Source organism: Scyliorhinus torazame, chromosome 10, assembly GCF_047496885.1.
Source record: "Scyliorhinus torazame isolate Kashiwa2021f chromosome 10, sScyTor2.1, whole genome shotgun sequence".
Classification (NCBI taxonomy): Eukaryota; Metazoa; Chordata; class Chondrichthyes; order Carcharhiniformes; family Scyliorhinidae; genus Scyliorhinus; species Scyliorhinus torazame.
This window is the reverse complement of record NC_092716.1, coordinates 50243949-50263979: the sequence shown is the minus strand read 5'-3', so window position 1 is coordinate 50263979 and position 20031 is coordinate 50243949. Positions and strand designations below refer to the sequence as shown.

At 44.4% G+C, this 20031-nt stretch overlaps 1 protein-coding gene across 1 annotated transcript in view; it reads left to right on the top strand.

The window, feature by feature from the left end:
• Positions 1–18975, top strand: part of LOC140430549 (uncharacterized) — a 42355-nt gene extending 23380 nt beyond the window's left edge. Inside the window, exons 2-4 of the mRNA XM_072518086.1 lie at positions 3734–3872; positions 12611–12750; positions 14065–18975. Coding sequence (XP_072374187.1) covers positions 3734–3872; positions 12611–12750; positions 14065–14875 — 1090 coding nt within the window. The 3' untranslated portion in view covers positions 14876–18975. The remainder of the gene's footprint in view (positions 1–3733; positions 3873–12610; positions 12751–14064) is intronic.
• Positions 18976–20031: the final 1056 nt, after the last annotated feature.

Below are 20031 nucleotides of genomic sequence, written 5' to 3'. Positions count from 1 at the left end.
GCTAGGGTCTGGCAGATGGAATACAATGTTGACAAATGTGAGGTTATCCATTTTGGTAGGAATAACAGCAAAAGGGATTATTATTTAAATGATAAAATATTAAAACATGCTGCTGTGCAGAGAGACCTGGGTGTGCTCGTGCATGAGTCGCAAAAAGTTGGTTTACAGGTGCAACAGGTGATTAAGAAGGCAAATGGAATTTTGTCCTTCATTGCTAGAGGGATGGTGTTTAAGACTAGGGAGGTTCTGCTGCAATTGTATAAGGTGTTAGTGAGGCCACACCTGGAGTATTGTGTTCAGTTTTGGTCTCCTTACTTGAGAAAGGACATACTGGCACTGGAGGGTGTGCAGAGGAGATTCACTAGGTTAATCCCAGAGCTGAAGGGGTTGGATTACGAGGAGAGGTTGAGTAGACTGGGACTGTACTCGTTGGAATTTAGAAGGATGAGGGGGATCTTATAGAAACATATAAGATTATGAAGGGAATAGACAGGATAGATGCGGGCAGGTTGTTTCCACTGGTGGGTGAAAGCAGAACTAGGGGGCATAGCCTCAAAATAAGGGGAAGTAGATTTAGGACTGAGTTTAGGAGAAACTTCTTCACCCCAAAGGGTTGTGAATCTATGGAATTCCTTGCCCAGTGAAGCAGTAGAGGCTCCTTCATTAAATGTTTTTAAGATAAAGATAGATAGTTTTTTGAAGAATAAAGGGATTAAGGGTTATGGTGTTCGGGCCGGAAAGTGGAGCTGAGTCCACAAAAGATCAGCCATGATCTCATTGAATGGTGGAGCAGGCTCGAGGGGCCAGATGGCCTACTCCTGCTCCTTGTTCTTATGTTCTTATGAGGTCCCGATGGCTAGTGTGGCCACGAACAAGAGGAGGTCTGAGTACTTTCGGTTGCATCGAGGGACGAGGCAGGGGTGTCCCTTGTCCCCCCCCTGCTCTTCGCACTGGTGATTGAACCTCTGGCTATGGCACTGAAGGAGTCGAGGAACTGGAGGGGATTGGTGCGGGATGGGGAGGAGCATAGGGTGTCGCTCTTTGCAGACGACTTGCTGCTATATGTGGTGGACCCGGTGGGGGGAATGCCAGAGGTAATGAGGATCCTCAGGGAGTTTGGGCATTTCTCAGGGTACAAGCTCAACATGGGGAAGAGCGAGTTGTTCGTGGTTCACCCAGGGGACCAGGAGAGGGGGATTGGTGAGCTCTCACTAAAAAGGGCGGAGAGGAGCTTCAGGTATTTGGGGGTCCAGATGGCCAGGAGCTGGGGGGGCCCTGCATAGACTTAATTTCACGAGGCTGGTGGAGCAAATGGAGGAGGAGTTCAAGAGGTGGGACGCGTTACTGCTGTCCCTGGCAGGTAGGGTGCAGTCAGTTAAGATGACGGTGCTCCCAAAGTTTTTGTTCCTGTTCCAGTGCCTCCCCATTCTTATCCCGAAGGCCTTCTTTAGGCAGGTCAACAGGAGCATAACGGGGTTTGGGTGGGCGCGAGGGACTCCGAGGGTGAGAAGGGTGTTCCTGGAGCGGAGTAGGGATGGGGGGGGGGGCTGGCATTGCCCAACCTCTGTGGGTACTACTGGGCCGCCAATGCGGCGATGGTGCGCAAGTGGGTGATGGAGGGGGAGGGGGCTGCATGGAAGAGGCTGGAGACGGCGTCTTGTGAGGGTACGAGTCTGGAGGCACTGGCAACGGCGCCGCTGCTGCTCCCTCCAATAAGGTATACCACGAGCCCGGTAGTGGCGGCTACCCTCAAAATTTGGGGGAAGTGGAGGCGGCACAGGGGGGGAAGTTGGGGCCTCGGTGTGGACCCCAATACGGGGGAACCACCTGTTTGTCCCAGGGAGAATAGATGCAGGGTTTTGGGCTGGCACAGGGCAGGGATAAGAAAGCTGGGGACCTGTTTGTGGATGGGAAGTTCTCGAGCCTGGGTGAGCTGGAGGAGAAGTATGGGCTCCCCCTGGGGAACACCTTTAGATATTTACAGGTAAGGGCGTTTGCCAGGCGGCAAGTGGTGGAATTCCCGCGGCGGCTACCACGCACAGTACAGGACAGGGTGCTCTCGTGGGGGTGGGTTGGAGAGGGGAAGATCTCGGAAACTTACCAGGTGATGCAGGAGGAGGAGGAAGCCTCGGTGGTGGAGTTGAAAGGTAAGTGGGAGGGGGAGTTGGGAGAGGAGATCGAGGAGGGGACGTGGGCAGTTGCCCTTGGGAGGGTGAACTCTTCCTCTTCGTGCACAAGGCTCAGCCTCATACAGTTTAAGGTGCTGCACAGGGCACACATGACTGGGACAAGGATGAGCCGGTTCTTTGGGGGTGAGGACAGGTGTGTTAGGTGCTCGGGGAGCCCAGCAAACCACACTCATATGTTCTGGGCATGCCCAGCGCTGGAGGAATTTTGGAAGGACATAGCGAGGACGGTGTCGAGGGTGGTAGGATCCAGGGTCAAACCGGGCTGGCGGCTCGCAATATTTGGGGTTGCAGGGGAACCGGGAGTGCAGGAGGCGAAAGAGGCCGGTACTCTGGCCTTTGCGTCCGTGGTAGCCCGGCAAAGGATTCTTCTTCAGTGGAAGGATGCGAGGCCCCCGAGCGTGGAATCCTGAATCAACGATATGGCGGGGTTTATTAAATTGGAGAGGGTGAAATTTGCCTTTAGGGGATCGGTGCAAGGGTTCTTCAGGGGCGGTGGCAACCGCTCTTGGACTTCCTGGCAGAACGGTAGACAATGATCAGCAGCAGCAACCCGGGGAGGGGGGGGGGGTTTCTATTTTATTTTTGTTTGTTTACACTGGGGGATCTGGGGGCTGTATATATTTGCTATGTTTGCTTTGTGTTAATTCGGGGTGTTAATTTATTATTTATGTATAGGGGAGGGGGGCACGGGGGTTGTTTTATTTAATTCTATTGGGTTCCTTTTTCATTCTGTTGTTGATATTTTGCGAAAACCTCAATAAAAATTATTTTTAAAAAAAAACTAACAACTAAGATTGTAAATAATCAAAATTATGAAGGAGAACAAAACATTAACATTCTGTGATGACCACATTAAATGTTAACTTATCTGTTCAAATACTGATAGAGTTATTGTGTAGAATTAGAAAGATAAGGCACAGAAGGAGGCCATTTGACCCATTCTGCTGGCGCTGGCTCTTTTAAAAGAGACATTGAGTTATTCTCACTCTCATACTTTCTCCAAAGCCCTGCTGTTGTTTTGCAGTTCAAGTTTTTGTCAAGTTCATTTTTTAAAGTTATTATTGAATCTGTTACCAGAGCAGTGCATCCTGGATCACAATGACTCGTTGCTTCGCTTTTTTCTTTCTTACAGTGCCACTAGTTATTTTGCCAATTTCCTCAAACTCTTATTTTAACTCACAATTAACACTTGCCTATTGCCAGGATCGCGTTTGTAATCAAACAATGGTAGTTTATTAAGATGAGGAAGGTGGGGTAATTTTCAACTTCACACTCCTGCAAAGGAATGTGTGCCAAAATCTCAGATCAGCTGTTTGTGTTTTCTCTGTCCATCAAATTAAAAATGGTTGAAAAATCATGTGCAGAATTCAGCCAAATTATTGTTACATGTCTCTGATGGGCAAGATTACCTACTGGCAGCACAAAGTCTGAAATTACCATCTATAATAACTGCTTTATTATGTTAAAAAAAACTTTAATTTGTTGAGCGACAGTGTTAAATTCACAAAGTTTGATTTTGCTTTTGTCTCTCATCTTTCCTTTAGGACTAACCTTCCAAAAGAGGTCATGCCCTTCCCGGATTTTCCATTTGACACTCAACTCCCTTCTTTCATCCATCACACTGATGTGAAGTCATATCTGGAACAATACACTGATTCTTTTAAAATTCAACCCCACATAAAGGTTTCAGTATGAAATTTGCACAGTTGCTTTTGGAAAGTTCAAAGATTGTCATCTAAAATAGATGGAACAGGAACAAAAAAAGAGTACAGGAAGTGTTGCACCATTAAGAACGCATAATCTTTTGGTTTCCCAGCCTGGCATTTGGGGGAGGGGTGTGAACTGTCTGTATAGTGCTGTGAACTATGACCTGGAAATGATAATACGGTCTACTTCCAGGTACTGTACTGGAACCCCGGTGGGCTCCGCCCTCACCGGGGGATATATAGACCGGCCACCTGTGGGTGGCACTCATTTCTACAACAGATACTGGCAGGCGAGTTCCTGGATGATAAAGCTGAGTATTCACTCGTTCTCATAGTGAATTGACTGTATAACAGGGGGGTACTCCAATCATGCGCTGGATAATCCCACTCGGAAGTTTACCATGTAAGGGCAATTGTCCAGAGGGGTTAACTTCCCATGATATTTGCACTGGGCTAGGAACCACCCATCAAAGTCATTTAAATCGCTAACTTTGGATGATTGTGCTAGTTTTGCCCTGCTAGTTACTCTGAAATAGTTGGAATAAGGAAAAAAAAGCATGCCTAACTTCAAAGAAACTATTTTTAGCAGCCGGACCGCCCGCACATACACAACCCCCACACCACCCCTACCTACAACTCCCCAGCCCAGAACAACCTGCATCCCGCACATACACAACCCCCACACCACCCCTACCTACAACTCCCCAGCCCAGATCAACCTGACATCGGACACCCCTTTTGCTCCCCCAGTCTAAGTCAGATCCGCCCGCAGTCCGGGTCTGACTCCGACCACCCACCCTCCCCCCGGTCAGATGTCTTCCTGCTCCAGTCCTCCATTGTTCTTCCCTGCCCCTCCCCTTTTTTCCAGAAGCGATTACTCCAGTACCTGAGGGAATGCAATAATAATAATCACTTATTGTCACAAGTAGGCTTCAACAAAGTTACTGTGAAAAGTCCCTAGCCGCCACATTCCGGCGCCTGTTCAGGGAGGCCGGAATGAGAATTGAACCCGCGCTGCTGGCCTTGTTCTGCATTACAAGCCAGCTGTTTAGCCCACTGTGCTATGTAGACAGCTCTTTACGTGCAAAGTCTCACACTTGCCAGTACCTAAACTCACTCCTCTTGGTAACTCAAACCTCTTCCGAAGCTCCTCTACCCAGCGAACCTCCCCTCTGAAAATATGATCCCAACCGGCTCCAACGCCTCCTTCCTCCACCACCTAGACATCCCATCCATCTCCCACACAATGGCATCAACACCAACGTGTGACCCAATTTAAAGTGCCTCCTCAGCTGCTTCCAGATTTTTATTTATGACTCCTTCACCAGACTCCCCGTATACCTTCCCGGAACGAGCGGTAACAGGGCCTTCACCAGAGCCCTCAGGCCCGTACCCTGACAAGACTCCCCCTCCCCCCATCTCACCTTCTCCATGTTCGCTGCCCAATAATAGTGCAACAAGTTTGGAAGCGCCGACCCCCCCTTTTCGCCTCTGCCTCTGCAACAAAACCCTCTTCACCCTCGGCACCTTCCCTGCCCACATAAATTCCACGATTAACGCATCCGCCTTCTGGAAAAAAGGCCTTGGGGAGATAAATCGGGAGGGACTGAAACACAAACAGGAATCTCGACAGCACATTCATCTTCACCACCTGCACCCTCCCCACCAATGTCAGGTGCAGTGTATGCCATCTTTAAGATCCCCCTTGACTTCCTCCACTAAACCCCGTCAGGTTTCATCTTTGCATTGTGGTCCACTCATGCGATACCTGGATCCCCAGGTACCGAAACCGCTTCCTTGCCACCTTAAATGGCAGAGTTCCCAAGTTTGCCTCGTGCCCCGCTGCATTCACTGGAAACAATTCACTTTTCCCTACATTCAATTTATAACCCGAAAAAGCCCCATACCTTTCCAGTAAGCCCATGATTCTGCCCATGCTTTCCAATGGGTGCAACATGAACAACAACAGATTTTTGGCGTACAACGACACTTGGTGCTCCACCCCCCCCCCCCCCCCCCCCACCCCCCCCTTCTCACAAACCCGTGCCACTCAACTGAGGCCCGAAGTGCCATCACCAAGGGCTCAATCGCCAATTCAAACAACAGCGGGCACTCATGCCTCGCCCCCCTATACAACCAAAATACCCCGAGTTCTTCTCATTCATTCACACACTTGCCAAGGGGGATGCATACAACAACCAAACCCATGCTACAAACCTTGGCCCAAACCCAAACCTCCCCAGAATCACAAACAGATACCTCCATTCTACCCGATCAAAAACCTTTTCCGCATCTATGGACATTATCACCTCTGGCACCCGCCCCCTGACTATATTTCGCACTTCCTAATATTACTAGAGAGCTGCCTCCCCTTCACAAAGCCACTCCAAAACCGCCTCTGGCACACACCCCTCTAACCTTCGTGCCAATGCCTTTGCCAGGATTTTCACCTCCATATTTAGCAGTGAGATGAGCCTCGAGGACCCGCACTCCAATGGATCCTTCCCCTTTTCCGGGATCAGCGAAAGCGATGCCTACACCAACATAGCCGGCAGCTCCCCTTTTCCACCACTTCACTAACGATTCCCAAAAGGTGGGGGGCCAACGCCATCATTACTGCTTATAAAATTCTGCCGGAAAGCCATCCGTCCCCGGTGCCTTCCCTGACTCCATCATTCCAATACACTCCATCACCCCCTTTATTCCTAATGGCTCCTCCAACACGTACCTCTTCCCATCCTCCAACCCATCCAAAGACCGACCCATATCGGCCTCCTCCCCACCCCCCAGCTCAGCCTGTACAGCCCCTCATAAAAGGCCTTAAACACCTCATCTGTCCTCCCCTGATGCCCTGCCCTCACCTGAAGAATTCCCCTTGCTGCTGCCCATCGCCGCAGCTGGTGGGCAAGCATGCAACCCGCCTTCTCCGCACATATACTGCACCCGCCTATTATGGGCCAGGGTTTAGAGAACCCCAAAGTGTATCATGGAGTTCACCTGACCCACAACTTTAAATAGATTTTGATTATGGGGAGCACAACGGCCCACTTAACAGTTGTGGTACAACAGAGAGCTAAAGTATATTTAAAACACAACAATGTTTATTCTATGAATCCAGTTAACACTTTATAAACACACAGTGAACATCTTATCATAGATTATCATAGAATTTACAGTGCAGAAGGAGGCCATTCGGCCCATCGAGTCTGCACCGGCTCTTTGAAAGAGCACCCTACCCAAGGTCAACACCTCCACCCTATCCCCATAACCCAGAAACCCCACCCAACACTAAGGACAATTTTGGACACTAAGGGCAATTTATCATGGCCAATCCACCTAACCTGCACATCTTTGGACTGTGGGAGGAAACCGGAGCACCCGGAGGAAACCCACGCACACACGGGGAGGACGTGCAGACTCCGCACAGACAGTGGCCCAAGCCGGAATCGAACCTGGGACCCTGGAGCTGTGAAGCAATTGTGCTATCCACAATGCTACCGTGCTGCCACTTATCAACTACAAACACTGATACTTTCCCAAATACAATATTCTATAGGTAACCCTTTATAACTTCCCAAACAACAGCCATAAGTTAAATCCTTTTTTAAATACAAACAGCAGGTTTAAATGCTCTACAGAAACAGCTATTACTTTGAAATCATCAATGATCTGGAGACATTCCTGAGCTTGTAGAGAGAGAAATCATTATACAGTTGCTTACTTTCAATGCAGTTTCCATCTCTGAAAACGAAGCCAAACACACTGCTGCGCCCAACTCAAAACGAAAGTGCAAGACAGACAGCCAGCTCCACCCACACAGTGACATCACTGCAGCTATTTGATAAAACACCTATTTCTTAAAGGTACATCCACCTGACACACCCACGCTGACCCACCGCTCAGTCTGTTGTCAACTGGTCAAACTGCCCCTGCATCTTCTTTCTTTCTGCCAACAACTCCTTTGTGGGGGCCACAGAATACCTCCGATTCATCGCAACTATCTCGTCCAACAGACAGTGTTCCTCCCCCCTCATCCTACCTTTACGGGCATTGAACGAAATAATTTTTCCCGGACCACCGCTTTCAAGGTCTCCCAAAACATGACTGCCGGTACCTCCCCTTTCTGATTGAGCTCAACATAATATAGGCACAGTAGCACAGTTGCTTCACAGCTCCATGGTTCCAGGTTCGATTCCCACCTTGAGTCACTGTCTGTGTGGAGTCTACACGTTCTCCCCGTGTCTGCGTGGGATTCCTCTGGCTGCTCCGGTTTCCTCCCATAGTCCAAAGATGTGCAGGTTAGATGGATTGGCCATGCTAAATTGCCCTTGGCATCCAAAAAGGGGTGGGGTTACTGGGTTACGGGGGTAGGGTGGAGGTGTCAGCTTAGGTAGGGTTCTCTTTCCAGGGACTGGTGCAGACTTGATAGGCTGAATGGCCTCCTTCTGCACTGTAGATTCCATGATTCTATTAATCGCCACCGCCACCTTCCCACAGAATTCCTTGTCAGCTCCGATTCCAACCTTCATTCCAGCCTCTGTGCCTGACCCGAACATAGACTCCTGTCTACATAGTGGGGAGCATGGTCCGAAATCATTGCATACTCCGCAACTTCGACCCGGCTCACTGCAAGAAAGTCAATCCTGGAATAAATCCTATACGCGTGCGAGAAGAAGGAATTCTCCCTCTCTCCTGGGTGCCCAAACCTCCACGCATCCACCATCCCCATCCTCTCCATAAACCCTCCCTGCTCTTGTGCCATTTTCGACCTCCCCAGGAATCCAATACACAATTGAAATCCCGCCCCAAGCCCCCCTTAACCAGCCGGTGTGAGTCCAAGTCCGGGATTGCACCCAACAGCCTCTTCATGAATCTGGCATCATCCCAATTGGACATTCACATCCACCAACACCAGCGAAGTCCCCACTAGCAACCTACTCACTATCAGAAACCCCTCTCCCCGGGTCTCGTACTTAACCTGGCCCCTGTAAACCCCGTTTTCTTGCTCAACAATTTGGCAGCCCCCCTCGGCTTCGATTCAAACCCCGAGTGGCACACTTGCCCCACCCACCCCTTCCTCAATCTCATCTGATCTTTCACCCAGAAATGTGTCTCCTGCAAGAAAATCACCTCTGCTTTCAAACTCTTCAAGTGCGCAAACACCCTGGACTGTTTACCGATACTCACTGGAGGCTTCCACATCCCCTCTCCCCTAGAGTCCGGCATCATCACCCTTGGGCTCCACTCTGAATTGGGCCCATCCAAGATGTCTCCCTGCCCGCCCATGACCAAATTCATCCTCCATAACTGCCGCGTTGCCTCCCGCCTCAGAATCTTTTCTTTGTGCATATGCACAAGTTCCAGGGCAATCACCACCTGAGGCGACTCTCCCACTCTTGGCCTCTGCCTCATGGACCTATGGGCCCAATCCACCTTCGGGACCTTGTCCAGCTCCTTCTCTTCCACCAACCTGGCCAGCATCCTCGCAACATAGCCAATTGTCCTCGTTCCCTCCACTCCCTCCAGAAGTCCCACAATCTGCAGATTTTGCCGCCTGCCCCCCTCCACATGGGTCTCCCTCGCTTTCTGACAACTGCCCCCGGCCTGACCCTGCTATCCCCCATCTGACTCCGTCCGCCGCCGATGTCTGAACTCCCATTTAGCACTTACATTTCAAACTTGCCTGCTTCCCTTAAATTGTCCTTTTAAACACTTATTTTACAGAAGCTAGTGATGTGTTGGGTGCTCTGCTACACAGACGAACCAACACGGTTGCGAATGGTACAACTCAGTTTTATTACTAACATATATTTACAGTGGTTAACTGGTTACTGAGGTTCGATCATAACCCTAGAATCTGTGGACCTATTCCTAACACTATCTTGGAGTGGCACTCAGCACATGGTGGATGTGTTGTGTGTGTGTTGATTGGTCCGTTGATCTGTCCATCAGTATGTATGTCTGTTTGCACCATGATGTTTACCTGAATATTATGACAGCTGGTGCCATAAAAAGGGGCATATCTTTCCTTTTTGTGCTCCACATTGATGCAGCTGGGGGTGCGCTTTGCTGCTACTATCTCGCCCGGCCTTGGTGAGGAAGGTCAGGTGAGAAAAGGGCTTTGGAATTTCAATGAGGTTAAGTCCCTCCAGAGTGGCTGTTAGTCGGTGATTGTCACTCTGAGGAAGTTACAGGTCAGTGTTGAACTTTCTCTGAAGTCACAGGGTTGGACCTTAGTTGTTTTCAGTTCTTTAACTGTGAATTGGTTGGAACACTTACCCAAAGTATAGTAAGAAGAGTTCAACTCAGACTGTATAACATTGCTGTTAGAGGGCAGCATGGTGGCGCAGTGGGTTAGCCCTAATGCCTCACGGCGCCGAGGTCCCAGGTTCGATCTCGGCTCTGGGTCACTGTCCGTGTGGAATTTGCACATTCTCCCCGTGTTTGCGTGGGTTTCGCCCCCACAACACAAAGATGTGCCAGGCTAGGTGGATTGGCCATGGTAAATTGCCCCTTAATTGGGAAAAATGAATTGGGTACTCTAAATTTTTTTTTTTAAATAAAAAAAACATTGCTGTTAAAGTTGAGGTGATATTTGTTGTTCTACCAGATCATTGTTCTAGGTACCAGTTCTTAAATAAACATGTCCTTCCCTGATTTTTATCAGGAAAAAGTATTAACGATTATGGAACCAGGATATGGTAATAGACTTGAGATGCAGATCATCCACCATCTCATTGATTGACTGGTGGAACAGGCTCAAGGGGCCAAACGTCTTGCCTTCTCTATCCCATTGTTTTTCATCATACTTCCTGTTGATAAAACATTTTTTAAAAAAAATTTGGAGTACTTAATTATTTATTTTTTTACCAATTAAGGGGCAATTTAGCGTGGCCAATCCACCTACCCTGCATATCTTTTGGGTTGTGGGGGCGAAACCCACGCAAACACGGGGAGAATGTGCAAACTCCACACGGACAGTGACCCAGAGCTGGGATCGAACCTGGGACCACGGCGCCGTGAGGCAGCAATGCTAACGACTACGCCACCGTACTGCCTCTCTGTTGATAAAACATAGCAAACAACTTGTTTACAGCTTCTGTCATCAGTTTTCCTGAATCTGTTATGCAGGGCATACTTCTCGATTTCTTATTTCTCCCTAGGAACCGATTATTAAGCCCATGTAGCAGCCTGATGTGTGTGCTACTGGAATGCAAGGAATATCGTATTGGGTGAGCAGGTTGTACACCAGTTTATTTCTGGTTTGCAATTTGGCATTCATCTAATTTAACAAGCTTAAGTATTTACCCACTTTATGTGTAAGTTTTGCTAGGCTGCAGATTAGAGTCGTTGGCCAATGTAGCATCATTTCACAGTGAATAGCATAATCTGTTATTCAATGCTACACACTGTTGCAAACTACAGGGGATCACTGGTTCACAAGAGACCAATCTAAGGCTCTTGGAAGATGAGTGTAGCAAAGTTTACAATTACAAATTGCATCTTGACTGGTCCCAACTGATGTCTGGGCATTCTGCACACATTTGTCTTTAAATACCCACATCCCTTTAATTTCACTAGCTATCACAAGTCTGAGACTACTCTTTCATTTAGTTTATTCATTCAAGCAACGTGGGTTTCGCTGGCTAGGCTAGTATTTATTGCCCTCCCTGATTGCTATTCAGAAGGAGCTGGTGAGTTGCCTTCTTGATCGGCTGCAGCCCACGTGGTGTGGGTACACCGACAGTGTTGTTAGGGAGGGAGTTCCAGGATTTTGACTGAACAACAGTGCAGGAATGTCGATATATTTCCAAGTCAGGATGGTGAGTGGCTTGGAGGGGGACTTCCTGGTGGTGGTTGTTCCCTGGTATCTGCTGCCCATGTCTGTCTAGATGGTAGTAGTCGTGGGTTTGGAAGGTACTGCCTAAGAAGCCTTGGGGAGTTCCAATAGTGCAACTTGTAGATGGTATACACTGCTGCTACTGTGCATTGGTGATGGAGGGAGTAAACGTTTGTGGATGGGCTGCCAATAGTGGGCTGCTTTGTCCTGGATGTGTCGAGCTTCTTGAGTGTGGTTGCAGCTGCACTCATCCAAGCAAGGGGAGAGTATTCCATCACACTCCTGATTTGGAGACAGGCTCTGGAGAGTCAGGAGGTGAGTTGTTGGCTGCAGATATCTAGCTTCTGACTTTCTCTTGTAGCCACTGTATTTATGTGGCTAGTCCAGTTAACTTTTTGGTCAGTGGTAACCACCATGATGTTGATACAATTTGTAATTGTAAACTTTGCTACACTCATCTTCAAAAGCTTTAGATTGGTCTCTTGTGAACCACTGACCAGATCCTTCCCTTGGTTCATGCTTTGCAGGAAGCATGTTAAAATAACATCCATGAGCTGGCTTTGGAGAATCGATGAGAGGGACGTTTATTGTACCACTGCTGCAGATTTTGGGCTCGTGCAGCACTATATTTTACCAAGGTTATTGAAATAGCCCTTTCAATCTCCACTAAATGTCTTCCTTTGCATCCATGTTATAACCTTCCCACTACCATCCCCTTCCGCCACCTGCCTATCCAAATCTTTATCAAATTGCGTGTTTATGGTAAGTAATATTGGAAGGAGTAATTCCAGAGGGCGGGGTGTTTTGTTTTACAACAGATATATTATATTTATATCTTTGAGAAATGTGTGAATACTTGGCAAATCTTTTCACAGTTTCGCACATATGTTGAACTATTGAATCCTGTTTTTGGAACCACTGGAGATGCTCAGAACACATGGGAAGTAACCTGCTTGAATCTGAACAGTCATTGTCGTAGTAGGGACAGATTTGATTCTGTTATTATTTGTAATGGGTGAGTCTGCAATACTAAATTTTAACAATGAGAAATGCTTATTTTTATCTCCAAGGTATCTGAAATAAATTCAACAATAATTTGTTTCTCCGCATCTATTTTTCACGTAATTTTGACAACCCATTTTCTTACAGCCACCTTTGGCTCAGAGGATGGGTTGAGGTCTAAATGCTATCTGATGTGAAGCATTGTAGCTGCAAGACATATTGTCTATCAATCTAATTGAAAACGTTTATCACAGCAGAAAGAAGGCGATTGGGGCTGCCTACAGATTCTGCTGTAAATGGGATTAAGTTTGCTACCATTGAATACATTTAATCATTTATTCATAAAGCAGGTGTACAATGTGCCTTCCCCTCTACAGTGGTCCAGATTTTACAATAGGAATAATGGTGAGGCTATTAGCACTGGCGGTATTATCAAATAAAACGGACAGGAACTTCTGGAGTTCATTCATATGCTGATAAACACAAAATCCCCAATATACTGTCTGCATTTTTCCTGCTTCTCCCCCAACCCTCCCGAGCTTTGTTACACTTGCCAATAGATTCAGCAGTAAAACACACGAAATTGTAATATTTGCCCACTGGTCAACCATAAACAAGGGCAGTAAAAGTTAGGGCTTGTTCATTCAGGGGTAAGTGAAATTTTGAATGGTGTGTCAAAACTTAATTACTGCCAAAAAAATGTTTCTGGCCCAGAACATTTAATTTTGCATGTGCAGAGTGCCATTCCCTCAGAATTTATTATTGAAGATTTTAAAAATATATTTTTTCTGATTCCATCTAAGTCCCATCTTTCTTTCCCTCATTATTTTGCTTTCTGTATATGATTTTCCATTGAATTAAATATTCTAATTCACACTTCATGGTTGAGACCCTGCATGGCTCCATGAAGATTCTTCAATCTGATTGGTTTTAGATATATATGTATATATGCTGTTGCTGTTTTATCACAGATGCCCTGTAGAGGGCGCCATACTGTGAAAGATCTCTAATTACCATAAATTGCTGATCAAAAGCCCACACAAACTCTGTGGACAGCTGTGAGCATGAAGAATGATGTGTACCGTTTCTTTGCCACTGACCACGAATTGTGTGCCATGGTTCCCTTAACAAAACTGTAATAAATGAGAAATTTGTAAATCAAATGTACACCTGTTCCCCAATTAAACATAGGTTTATAGCAAGCAGAAAGATCTAACACCTCATGAGCAAGCTTTTGTAAATCTTTGAAATGTCTTTGTTATATTTAGATGGCTTTTAAAATGTCACAATAATTAAGTTCTTACTATGTTTTAATTTGTATTTGCAGCCACTATTCTGATCCTTTCATCCCTCACATCCCTGAAATTGAACATTTCAAAGGACAGAAAATGCACAGTCACGAGTACAGGTTTGCTGAGCCTTTCACTGGAAAGAATCTGGTTCTCCTTGGTGCTGGTCCATCAGGAACTGATATAGCATTGGAGTTATGTCCGGTTGCAAATCAAGTTGTGTTGATACACAATAATCTGCCGATATCCTCACAGCTGCCTCCAAATTTCCTGCAAGTCAAAGGTGTGAACAGGTTTTCAGAAACTGGAGTGATTTGTGATGATGGAATGGAGTATCCTGCAGATGTTTTCATGTTCTGCACTGGTTATAACTATTCTTTTCCTTTTCTTAAAGACGTGGACTTAAAGGTGAAAGATTACAGAGTTACACCACTTTACAAACATATTGTTCACACAACCTTTCCAACTCTCTTTTTTATTGGTTTATGCCAGACTGTTTGTCCTTTTCCTTTGTTCCACAACCAGGTTTTGTTTGCATTGGCGTCTTTAGATGGTACCCATAAGCTACCACCTAAAGCTGAAATGGACATGCTAACAGAAGAGGAATACCAGTCCTCTTTGCATCATGGAATTCCCCACAGACATTTTCATAAATTGGATAGCCTTCAGTGGAGCTACATGGATGAGTTAGCCCATTTATCCAAAACTGAGCCCATACCACCAGTTACAAGAGATCTGTATGAAGCAAACGCGAAAATAAGAAAGCAGGATCTGTGTAATTATAAAAGGTTTAACTATAAAATAGTAAGCCATGATATGTGGACAACAGTGGAGCCTAAACCATTATAAAATTGACTGTCACTTCTTTAATTTGTATCTTCCAGCCACCTGAGTATAGCCAGCTGGATATGTTCCAGGGAAACTATGGTGCAGATTTTCCCATCCTCGTGCTTTATCTTATCAGATTTGCTGTGTAGAGGAAAAGTGGGCAGGGACGATCACACATTGTAAGGAAGCCTGTTCAATTTCTTGTCCAATAATTTAAGTGGATGGAAAGTCAGGCATACTTGCATGTATAATCCTTCCTGTCCAGTTTTTCTCTCGTCACTGTAAGCGGATGATGTAAATGGCCAGCTGCGGTGTGTTCAATGTGCTAAGTGTATAATTTAAAATTGTTGTCATCAAATGCAGGGAAGTACTGCTGCTACAAATCTTTGAATCTCAGGAGTTATGCATCAGTTTGTTTTTATTTTGCTAAATATAATTTGCTTCTTGCTGTTGTTGCCAAAGTTTGAGACAAACCTTTGAACTTGTATACAGAAGTAGCTTAATTTGGACCAAGGGCAGAGAATCAAATGTTCTCTTATCTGAATTGTTAAGGTTTCCCAAAAGCCCACAAAACGGAACTCTAGAAGAATCAAACTGGTCACGTTTTTAGGCCAAGTGTGTGTAAAAGAAACGCACCTATGGTTTTTTGATCTTACCAATTGATGTCATTTGATGACAGCAATTTTCAATTCTTTGTTAAATCAACAACCATATAGAGAGAAAATAAGCAAAATAAAAATAATTATACAACAGGCTAAGATACAAATAATAATTTTGCACTCAGTGGAAAGTGTAAACCCCAGCTGGATGTGAATAAACTATACCCTTTGACCCATGAACTATAACCTGTATCATACAAAGTAACTGCGTCAGCATTTCTTTTTTAAAAATAAATTTAGAGTACCCAATTCATTTTTCCAATTAAGGGGCAATTTAGCGTGGCCAATCCACCTAGCCTTGCACATCTTTGGATTGTGGGGGCGAAACCCACGCAAACATGGGGAGAATGTGCAAACTCCACACGGACAGTGACCCAGAGCCGGGATCAAACCTGGGACCTCGGCGCCGTGAGGCATCAGGGCTAACCCACTGCGCCACCATGCTACCCTTGGGTCAGCATTTCTGCACCAGCATCTGCTAAAAGCTTTAATAATAATAATAACCTTTATTAGTGTCACAAGTAGGTTTACATTAACACTGCAATGAGGTTACTGTGAAAATCCCCATGTCGCCACACTATGGCGCCTTTTGGGTACAGTGAGGGAGAATTCAGAATGTCCAATTCACCTAACAAACACGTCTTTCGGGATTTCTGGGAGAACGTGCAGACTCCGCACAGACAGTGCTATACAAAATGTAATTATTTATTCATTATTGCCAATGCTTATATTCGCTAAAATATAAACATGGTGTCATAATTTACCAAATCTGCTTCTGTTGCTAACATGTACTCTTTAGGAATGCAAGCACCTTAGTTTCTATATTATGCAGAACTTGGTGAAGAAGCATGGCTACCCTGAAGAATCGGATTTTTCTCTTCTAATCTTGGTCACTTAACCTTCACATCAATGACTTGTTGGATATTTTTCCAACTTGAGGACAGATGAAGACAATGTGCAGGAATTTACAAATATGCAAAAGTATCTACAGATGTGCGTCCTAGTCATGTCACTTCATTTCACAAACACACACATCTCTTGAGATTTTGCGAGGCGATCAAACTGCCTTGCATGTTGAACTTTTTCATAGTGACAGCCATCTTGGTCCTATTCAAAATTGGGATTCTTCTTTCAATTCACAGACAACTCATCTACAGCCAACACAAATACTTTTGAGGCTTGCAGCAAGCGTTCCCACCGAGAATTGCTGCTGGTATTCTTGGAATCATACTGAGCTAGAGCAGGCATGCTGAGAAGCAAGAGCTTATGTAATTCTGATCAACTTTCATTGGTACAAAAACTCTGTTCTGAGCAGTAAACATTTAACTACTTAAAATTAATTGAAAATGTCAGTTTGTTTTTGGTTACAGTTTCTTTTTGCTTTATTATTAAAAGCAACATTCTGAATATTACAGCAAAGTACTAGAGATGCTGGAAATCTGAAATAAAAACAAAAAAATAACTTAATACTCAGCAGAATGTTCTAATGAAAGGTCCTCAACCTTAAATGCTAATTCAGCTTCTCTCTCCACAAATGCTGTCAGACCTACTGAGTATTTCCAGCTTTTTTAAATTCTAAATTTTAGTTGGATAGGGTTAGATAAAGATTTTGGAAATATAAATTTCACTGTAAAAGATAATAAAATTGGGTTGTTTTAAGATATTTACTTTAATATTATGAGCTGTTATTTATCAAACATAGCTGCAAACAGTATATCGACATGTACTGTCTGGATACCATCTATAATCTTGCAAAGTATTTACAGTGGAGAAACAGGCCATTCAGCCCAACAGGTCCATGCCAGCATTTATGCTCTATATGAGCCTCCTCCCACCCTTCTTCAACCCATCAACATATCCTATTTCTTTGTGTCTCAGGAACTTATGTAACTTATTTAATACATCTATATTCTGTGTGAAGGAGTTCATCCTGAATTTTCCATTTGAATATTTTTGTGACAATCTTATATTTATGTCCCTTAGTTCTGCTCTTGTCCTCAAGTGAAAACATCCTCCCAATGTCCACCCTATTAAATTCCTTCATAATCTTAAAGACTTTTAATCAGATCACCCTCTGCCTTTTTTCTAGAAAATAGGGATCCAGCCTGTCCAATCTTTCCTTTTTTTTTTCTCCTTTTAAAATGTTTTTTTTATCCCATTCTTAAAGTTACAAAACCAATGTGCAGAATGGACGGGGCAAACCCTTAATCCATCTCATTGCTTGTCCAAACTCCAATTAAATTCAAATTGAAGCCATTCATGGTTTCCACAAGAGAGAGATACAAGATCCAAGCTGACAAGAAAAGGCAATGCACCACAACTTGGGTTTGATCTGACGCTTGATCTTACCAAAAGCAATTGGTCAATCCTTCCTGTCGGTGTAACCGCTCTGTTCTGCTATCATTTCAGAAAATCTTTCTTGTTCTTTTTCTAGTGCCTCATTTTTATAATATAATATGGAGACCAGAGCTGTTCACAATATGCCAAATGTGGTCTAATCAAGGTTCTATACTAGTTTAACATAACCTCTCTGCTTTTCAATTCTATTGCTCTGGAACTGAAACCCAGTGCCTTGCTTTTTTATGTGGTCATGTTAACATGTGTTGCTTCTTTGAATGCTTTATGCATCAATGTACTCTGTTGATTATTCTTTTGTCTACTATGTACGTTCTCTTGGCCGCAGAAAAATACTTTTCACTGTACTTCGGTACATGTGACAATAAATATCAATATCTCTACCTCCAAATCTATCTGCCACCCTACCCCATTTAGAGACTTGTTTTCAATTTGAGTGTGACCTCTTTATTCTTCCTACCAAAATGAGCCACCGCATGCTGATCTATATTGAAGTTAATTTGCCAATTACCTGTCCATTCTGCAAGTTTATTAATGTCTTCCTCAGTTTATCAATATCTGCCTGATGAAGGAGCTACTCTCCAAATGCTTGTGATTCCAAACAAACGTGTGAGACTTTAACTTGGTGTTGTAAAACTTCTTACTGTGCCCACCCCAGTCCAACGCTGGCATCTCCACATCGTGACTTTTTTTTGTGAGGTAACATTACAACATAGCAATTGTTGCCAAAGCAGGCCATGATATCACAACCTTGAAAATGGTTGGGCAAAAGAATATTTAACAATTATAAAACTTATAGTAACAAATCAGTAGTAACAATAATCAAGCTTGATGAATACAGCCTGTCAAATATCTAAAGGGGTCTGTTTTAAGTTAATGATACAGTAAGTCTAATACACAAGGTAAGGATTTAACCCAATGATTGACACATAGAAACCATGTTACACAAGGCTTAGATCACTGCATTTTAGGACAATACCGTCAGCCTGTGTAAAAACCATCGAGCGGCAGTAGATCTTTGAATTATGCAGTAATTTTCAAATCCGTTCACTTTCTTAATACTTCTAGGATTAACTTTCTCCTTACTATTAAAAACAATATTGGCATCATTTGACTCGGTTATCAATTTAATTTTAGGACTTATCAAGACTACATTGTAGTATACTTGTTTACAATATAGATTCATGATTTACATTACTGAGAAAACAACTTTGGAAAAATATTGCTGCATTTTTTTCTCTCTTTGCTTCTTCCAATCTTGTACCCCAGCACAAGATCCTATTGAGAACGCAGGAAAAGGTATTGTTTAGAAGATGGCTCAGGACTGGTGCGTTGCAGAGCCAGAGCATGAGTTGGGGCAACTCTTCTTTATTTTTTCCTTCCAAACTATGCTTGTCCCTCACTATGATGGCATGACTGAGATTGCGAACTCAATTTGTGGAATTGTTAGCATGCACTTGCATCCTATTACACTGTCACCCAACCCAATGGAACCCCCACAGGTTGCAGAAGCTACCAAGCACCAATAGAGAATTAAATTTGCCATAGTCACAGTGGAACATAGGCTGCTCTCCCCCTTTCGAGAGAGCTGACTTATATATGAGTCCTGAATGTGTTGCATGCTATGGCAAAGCCTTGAATTTTAAAGCATGTTATTGCTCAACAATAGTGATGCAAAACCTGCTTGTTAGTAGAATGAGTTTATTCTGCCAGCTCTTTAACTCTTACCCCCTCACCCCCCTTTGCAGCCCTTAATTTTTCTGGGATGTTTGGAGCTCTCGCAACTACATGCAAGTGTACTTTATTCACTTCTCATTAAGGTGCATCTTGGAAAAGAAAATACTTGGAAGTAAAACGTTTTTTCCCAAGCAAATGAAAATAAATTGTTTTTTAACCTTTATGTAATCTGTCAGCAATTATTGGTAACCACTATGACATGGGTCAACACCCAATCTGACCAAATCTTATACTGACATATTGTCTTCTGACTGGAAGTATCTGATATGCTGATATTGAATTTAATCACATTATCGATATACAGCTCAACTTCCAGCAAAATGGAATCGGTTTGTTGTGTCGACCGGATTTAAAATAGTTTGTGCCCCTTACTTTAGGGGAATAAATTAAAGGACAAGTGGCACTCCTTGTTTTCTAGGTAGGCTG